The sequence below is a fragment of the Vitis riparia genome, chromosome 7 (assembly GCF_004353265.1).
Source record: "Vitis riparia cultivar Riparia Gloire de Montpellier isolate 1030 chromosome 7, EGFV_Vit.rip_1.0, whole genome shotgun sequence".
Classification (NCBI taxonomy): domain Eukaryota; kingdom Viridiplantae; phylum Streptophyta; class Magnoliopsida; order Vitales; family Vitaceae; genus Vitis; species Vitis riparia.
This window is the reverse complement of record NC_048437.1, coordinates 4,961,789-4,969,877: the sequence shown is the minus strand read 5'-3', so window position 1 is coordinate 4,969,877 and position 8,089 is coordinate 4,961,789. Positions and strand designations below refer to the sequence as shown.

General features: G+C 36.3%; 1 protein-coding gene across 1 annotated transcript; it reads right to left on the bottom strand.

The window, feature by feature from the left end:
* On the bottom strand, nt 1-8,089 carry LOC117919272 (E3 ubiquitin-protein ligase APD1). The gene is made up of 5 exons (XM_034836412.1): nt 7,812-8,089; nt 7,428-7,533; nt 7,241-7,310; nt 629-923; nt 1-526 (listed from the first exon to the last, which is right to left on the bottom strand). Exons 2-5 carry the CDS (start codon nt 7,494-7,496, stop codon nt 448-450), a joined length of 513 nt encoding a protein of 170 aa, XP_034692303.1. The 5' UTR covers nt 7,497-7,533; nt 7,812-8,089; the 3' UTR covers nt 1-447.

Below are 8,089 nucleotides of genomic sequence, written 5' to 3'. Positions count from 1 at the left end.
TGCATCCAAGAGACAAAACTACATTGATTTCTATTCATCACTGGAGTTTATCGGTCAAACATACTTTGGAATGGATAAAAGGGGGGAAGTTGATACATTTGATTAGCCTTAACTTTTAGCAATTAAGACTTATACAAATGTTAAATTATGGCTCATCAGAAAAAAATTTGATAATTAAATGGTTGAAAATGGAATCAACATGTATATCAAACGACCAAAATGAAACAACTATTTTATACCATCCCACAGAACCCCTCCAAAGAAAAATTATTGGAACCAATAAAACGAGCCGGGCCTTGTTCCCAGAAAAAAATGGTACCTCAAAAACTCAAATCAACTCACCCTCAGCAGCTTCATCCCCTCCTCAATCATTTACCCTTTTTGTTTTTTTGTTTGTGGGTTGGGAAGACAAAGCCTGTATTGTGAAATGATGTAGCTCTACAGCCTCTACTGCACAATGAATTTTCTCACTTTCCGAATGAATCGTCGGCACACAGGGCATACGCTGTTATCCCCCTTGGCAATCCTACAAAACAAAACCCACATATTAATTAATTTTCCAGACATTATTGTAATTTATTTTTGTATACTTGTATGATAATAACTAAATAAATAAATAAATATGTACCTCTGGGCACAAACATAGCAGGTGGCGCAGTGCCCACAAGGAACAAAGAAACAATTCCGAGGCTCATCGAAGCAAATTACACATATTTTGCCATCATACAAGTCCTGTGACGAGCCACCATTGCCTTCTCCGGACTCCAAGTCTTCTTCACATGCTCCGTAAGTGAATGGAACTCTCTTGCTTGGTAGTAATGGGTTGGTCTCTGTCTCCCTCACTTCTTCCTCGAAAGTCGTCGTCTCGCTCCCAAAGTCTCCAAAGTATTTCAAGATTAGGAATATGAAAATCACCAGTAACCCTGCACATTGAAAATGATGTGGAGGATGATGGATGAGTTAAATCACCAGTTTAATTATTTTTCCCCATTTGGGTAGTGCTTGTTTTAGATTTTGTTCATGGGATGGTTTTAAATTTTTTGATTTAATAGGAGTAGTAGGAGTAGTTAGCGGTTACTATTCTTCCTACTATTGATTTTATATTTCAAAAATAAGCAAAGCTGATCAAAGTGTCATTTTTATCATTTAGATATGTGACAGATGGTGACTAAAATCTACAATTTTTTTTTTTTTCATATAATACATAAATGGAGACCACTTATTATATTTCATATGTCACTTGCCATGTTATCATCCTTGTACGGAGATAGTAATTCCTTACAAATTATATCTTAAAAGTACTTTGACTAACATTAAAAATTATATTTTGAAAATAGTTTGACTAAAAGCAAGAATAATTTTGATATTTTATATTTTTTTAATTAAATAAATATTTTCTTTTGGCATGTATTAGGAAAATGATATATATGTTTTATTTTTTTAAAACAAAAATAAATCATTTTCGAATCAAACCAAAGTCTTATTCAAATATCTTTAAAAGTTATATTTAAGTTACCCTTATTTAACACTTAAGAAGCTCTTCAAACATTGTTTTAAAAGTTAGAGATATCTTTAATGTAATTTTTAAGAATGTTTAGATAAAACTCTCGAACATGGTCTCGTAATTTATTTATATATATATATTTAAAAATAATAAATATATTTTTTTTAAATATGATACTAAAAATGGATTTTTATTTTAATAAAAATATTTTTAAAGAAATAGTTGTAATGCATAAAATTTAGACCTAGTTTGGAATTATGTCAAATTTATACATTTATCAAAGAATTAGTGGTATTTACTACTCTTGTTATTATTAATTTTATATTTAAAAAGGAAAATACTAATGATATTATCACTTTTACAATCATTTTTATCATCTTATTAAGTGATTACATGTAATACAAGAAATAGATGATAAAAGTTATGATAAAAATGCTGATACATAAAATACTATTTTTTTAAAAACTATGTTCTAAAAATTGGAGAAATTATGCAACTATACACCATAAAAAAAATTTTGATTTTTTTTTCATTCTAAGTGTAAAAAATTGTCTATACATATTTTTACATTGCTTTTGAATTGGTTTCAGAATTATCCTCAAAGATACGTTGTGAAGATGAGAAAGGGTGGTGATGTGAGAGAGAGGGATGAGATGGAGAGAAAGATGGTGTCCGTTGGAGGGAGGTGCTGTGGATGGTGGTCCTATGGCACCGTGGTAAGGTGATGGTGCAGATTAGAAGTGACAATGGAGAGAAATGGATGCAAAAAATGGGTATGGTGGGCAGGACGGATGGAGAGAGGAAGAGAGGAGTTGTGATCGGTAGTGATTGGTGCTGCTTAAAAGAGATAGCGCCGGGAGAGGGTTGTGGATGGGTAGCAGTGGTGATGTGGAGAAAAGGAGGAAACATAGAGAAATGGAGAGAAAGTAGGAGGGAAAATGAGAAGAAGAGAGAGGGAAGGTAGAGGGAGTTGTGAGCAGTAACCGATGATGATGTTGGTGGATGGTGTCGAGGATCATGCTAAGGACCCTTAGCCTTAATCCAAGGCTTTCCATTTGCATTCTCTTTGACCCACAATTGTAACTTCTAATTTATTTGATTGATTCTTTCTATACTTGTAATTACCATATTCACATATATAACTGTGTGTGTATATATGAAATTGACCAACCACTAAACGTGAAGTAGTTTTTCAAACACTCTCATGGAATTAGAGCGGTTATGAAAAACAAATAGTGGCGTGTCTGCACGACTGCAATAAAAACCAAGTTGAATGAGAAAAGAGTTGAGGTGCTAGAACCAGGCATGAGGAGCTTGCTTTAGACCATAGAGGGTTTTCTGCAATTGACAGACATGATTAGGAAAGTGATGGTCAATGTATCTAGGGGTTTGCTCCATATAAACATGTTCACTGAGATGGCCATTAAGAAACGCATTTTTGACATCAAGTTGATGAAGAGGCCATTTATTGGTCACAACAAGAGAGAGGATAACACGAACTGTAGTGGCCTTGATGACATGGCTAAAAGTGTCGGTGTAGTCAAGACCAGGTACTTGTGTGTAGCCCTTGGCAACAAGATGGGCTTTGAAACGTTCAATAGATCCGTCGGGCAAATATTTGGTTTGAAACACCCATTTGGAACCCACAATGTTGGTGTTGGTGGGTCGAGGAACCAAAATCCAGGTACGATTGTTTTGCAAGGCTTGAACTTCGTCATCCATAGCAGCAAGCCAAACAGGATTCTTAGCAACATATTTGAATCCTTTAGGCTCAGTGGATGCAAGAAGAGCAGAAAGAAGTCCAGAGGAACCCACGAGTCCTAGATGGGTCGGGTGGTGCATTTTGAAGATGTTGACTTTGGCTCGTGTGAGCATAGGATGAGAACCCAAGAGAGCAACTGCAATGGAAGGGCGATCAACCATGGGTAACTCAGTAATAGGCTCCGGAGAAGCCAATCTAAAGTTTGAGTGTGATGGAGGACCTGTATGAGAATCAGTTGCCTGTAAAGACTCATCCACTGGATCAGTACAAATAATACATGAGGTGGATCCGAATTGAGGAATATGTCGAGAGTTTGATGCAGGGGAAGACAGGGGCATGTTTGTGGGAGGGAGACTCGGTTCCAAAAAAGTTGAGATTTGGAGAGAGGATATGGGTTGGGCTTGGGAAGTTTGGTGAAAAGGAAAGTGGTTTTCGCCAAATTGAGCATGGCGGGTAATATAGATTCCGGAGGTGGTAGGGTCAAGACAACGAAAACCTTTATAAGATGAATGATAACCCATAAAAATGCAAGGGATGCTCCGAGGGGAAAACTTGTTAGTCATGTAATCACATAAACAAGGATAAACACGACATCCAAATGGATGAAAATTTTCGTAATTGGGAGAGGAACCATATAGGAGTTGAAAAGGTGACTTACCTCTGAGAAACGGTGTGGGCAAACGGTTGATGATATAAGACGCAATGCTAAAAGCTTCAACCAAGAAGTGAGTAGGAATGTGAGAATGAAAAAGGATAGTCAGACCTATTTCAATCACATGACGATGTTTCCTTTCGGCGCGACCATTTTGTGTGGGTGTATAAGGACAAGAGATTTGATGATGAATATTCTCGTTTCACTTGGCTTTACCCATTGAAATTGAAATATGATTTCTTTAATACTTTTCTCCAATTTCAAAAATTTGTTGAAAATCAACATTCTGCTCGTATCAAAATTTTTCAAAGTGACGGTGGTGTAGAATTCACTAGCAATTACTTTAAAGCCCACCTTAGTAACTCTGACATAATCTATCTACTTCTCTATGTTGATGACATCATTATTACAGGCAACAACTCATCTCTTCTTGACAGTTTTACTTGCAAACTCAATTCTGAGTTTGCCACTAAGGATTTGGGTCCTCTCAGTTACTTCCTTGGTCTTGAAGCAACAACCACCTCTGACGCCCTCTTCATCAGCCAGTTGAAATATGCACGAGATATTCTCACACGAGCTCAGCTACTTAACAACAAACTTGTTCACACCCCCATGGTTGTTTCACAACACCTGTCTGCTGATGGTCCTTTGTTCTCGGATCCTACACTTTACAGATCTCTTGTTGGTGCTCTCCAGTATCTGACTATCACCTATCCAGATATTTCTCATGCTGTCAACTCTGTCAGTCAATTTCTCCACTTCCCAACTGAAGACCACTTTCTTGCTGTCAAACGCATTCTTCGCTATGTTAAAGGCACGCTACTCACTTTTCATCCCTTTACTGCTCTTGGTGCTTTAGTTGCTTACTCAGACGTAGATTGGGCATGTTGCCTTGATACTCGTCGCTCTACCTCTGGTTACTCTATTTATCTTGGCGGTAACTTGGTTTCTTGGAGTGCCAAGAGGCAACCTACTGTTTCTCGCTCCAGTTGTGAATCTGAGTATCGTGCTTTAGCGCTCACTGCCGCTGAACTTCTTTAGCTCACACATTTCCTCGATGACCTCAAAGTTTCAATTCCACAACGACCTCTCCTCCTATGTGACAACAAGAGTGCCATCTTCTTGAGCTCCAATCCGATTTCTCATAAACGGGCTAAGCATGTTAAGCTCGACTATCACTTCCTTCGAACTTGTTCTCGCTGGCAAGCTTCGCACTCAATATGTGCCTTCTCACTTGCAAGTTGTCGACATCTTCACCAAAAAGTGTGTCAAAACCTCTTTTTGAACTTTTCCGATCCAAGCTTCATGTCCACTCAAATCCGACGCTCAGCTTGCGGGGAAGGGGGGGGGGGGGGTCGAGGATCATGCTAAGGATCCTCAGCCTTAATTCAAGGCTTTCCATTTGCATTCTCTTTGACCCACAATTGTAGCTTCTAATTTATTTGATTGATTCTTTCTATACTTGTAATTACCATATTCACATATATAATTGTGTGTATATATATGAAATTGACCAACCACTAAACATGAAGTAGTTTTTCAAACACTCTCAGATGGTATCAATAGTGGTGGTAGTAAATTGGGTAGGGAATGAGACGACGATGGATTGAACTTTGGTGGCAAATCATACACAAACACCACTTTCCATTGTAGTCACCATCTTTCTCATTTGCCCACTTAATAACATTGGCAACCCCTTCATTATTACTCATACAATGTGCCTTTTCTTAACAACTCCCCTCATCACTACTCGTACTACTAGAAGTATTATGGATGATTAAAACTAAGATTTCAAAATTAGGCTGGGTTCCAATAGAGAGGCAATAGAGGTGGTAAGCCTCTAGGAAGATACACACAAGTGAACAATGTTCCTGGGATAATAACAGTGGAAGAAGACCATAAGACAACAAGAAAAGAAAAGGAAAATGGGAAAAAGGACTCTTTCTCGTGCCACCTACCCATTTTCGGTGCCAATGCCTCTCTTCGATTGACACCACCCCCACTAGCGACACCAACCCATCATCACCCCATCTCTCACCTTCATCACAATTTTACAATTTTTTGAGGGTAATTTCGTAACAAATTCAAAAAAGCATGATTAGAGTGCATAAATTGGTAATTTTTTTTCTCCACCTTTCACTTAAAATGAAGCGATAAAAACAAAGTTATGAAACTTATTTATATATATATATATATATATATATATATATATATATATATATATATATATATATTTTGGATAGTATATGATTGCATAATTCCCCCCTAAAAATTTTATAATAAAAACATCATATTATTAAAATTTTAATTAATTAAATATTTATTTGGCTTTTTCAAAATTTAAATAAATTGCTTTTAGAAAAAATGAGACTACATTTTAAAAGTTCTATCTAAATATCTTTAAAAGTTGTATTTAAATTTTAAATGATGCTTTTAGTATTTAAAAAGTATAAACTATTTTAAATATTTAAAAGCATTTTTGATACAACTTTTAAGAATGTTTAGATAAAACTTTCAAACGTGATCTCACATTTCTCAATATAATTTATTTATACGTTAAAAAAGCATATTTTTAAAGGTGACATTAAAAATAGGTTTCTCATTTAATTAAGTTTTTAAAACTATTTTTAATAACATATTTTAAAGAAAATAGTTTTAATGCATAAAATCAATTACACAACAAGGCAGTTATTTCGGCCTCTTTTACTCCTAAACAAAAGTTAAAGCCCAAACAGGCACTACGTTATTTTCATGATCTGGGGAACACATCCTCCAAAAAAGATGGGCCCACTAGCCTATGGACCAATTGTCTAGCCCATGGGCCAAATGTCTTGGGCCTGGCTGGATCTAAATGTAAAGATCCATTTGAGCAAGACCGGAAACCCAATATGAGCATACTTCACAAGGTTTAGCCCACCCAATCATTGTTGTTGAGTTGTGTTCTTATCATATTAGAACTTAAGAACTCTAAACTAAATACGTCAATTCAAATAGTATATTACATAGGTTATTATTGTAATCAAGTTAATCAACATAATTATTAAATAGATCAATTTATTATATAAGTTGACTTAAGAACAACTTATTGATTAGCTGGTTATGCAAGTTGATACGAACGTGACTCAAACATGATTATGCTTCATCTAAACCCGTAAAAAATGTGTTGGATTGTCTTAACGAATCATATCGAATTTTGCTAAACCCGTTAAAAATGTGTTGGATTGTGTTAACGAATCATATCGAACTTTGCTAAAATAATGAAAATAAAAGGTTACTAAGACCCATGCTGGAGGCTAAATTTCAGGGTGAGCAAGTAACATACCTAAAGTTGAAACATAGGCAACCAAACGAGCCACAAAGGAAATGGCGTAGTACCATGCAATTTGATCATCCTGCAAGTATTAAACCCAAAAAAACCAAGGAAAAAACAAATCATCCTCCAATTAGTGATGGAGTAGGCATAAGTTATAGGATTAACGCAGAGGATGGATATGTTGTTGTTGCCTTACTTGAACAGGGGAGGTCAGGACGCGGAAATGGAGCTTTTCTTGACCCAATCCCTCTATTGCTGTAGACATACTTGTAAGCCTCTTTACTTCTCTCAGTCCTATTCCTCTGATTATGTCAAAAAGAATAAAAAGAACAGATCAAGATTCAAGGATGAAGCAAGAGGATGGTTGTTATGGGGTTCATAAGTGAAATCGGATGGGGACAGAAAGGAAAAGAGGTGATCTCCAGTTCCAGAAACTAATTAACAAAAATAATATACTACTGATCCACTATAAGGTCGCATTTTGTTGATAAGGCTAAACCCTAGTTTTTTTCTAGGAGGAAAAGTAGAGAAAATTGAAAATTGAAGATCGAGAAAACAGAAGAAAACTTCCTGTATTTACCTTAAACCACCTTGTTACGAGTCTCAGAGCTTTGTGGCAGCTTCCTGGAGAAACCATGAACAGACACACAAGAGCTGGAGACCTTCAGCCCCAAATCGAAAGACCCTCAGCGCCTCCAATTTCAGATTGAGGGCATAGAATGCCGAAAAACCAGCAGGGATTAACCACATGCCACAGATGCAGAGAGATTGAGAAAATTGATGGGCATAAACATGAGGAATGAGGATGAAGAAGAGGAACAGGGAGGCGAATAGGCATAGATGTAGGAATAAAAGAAG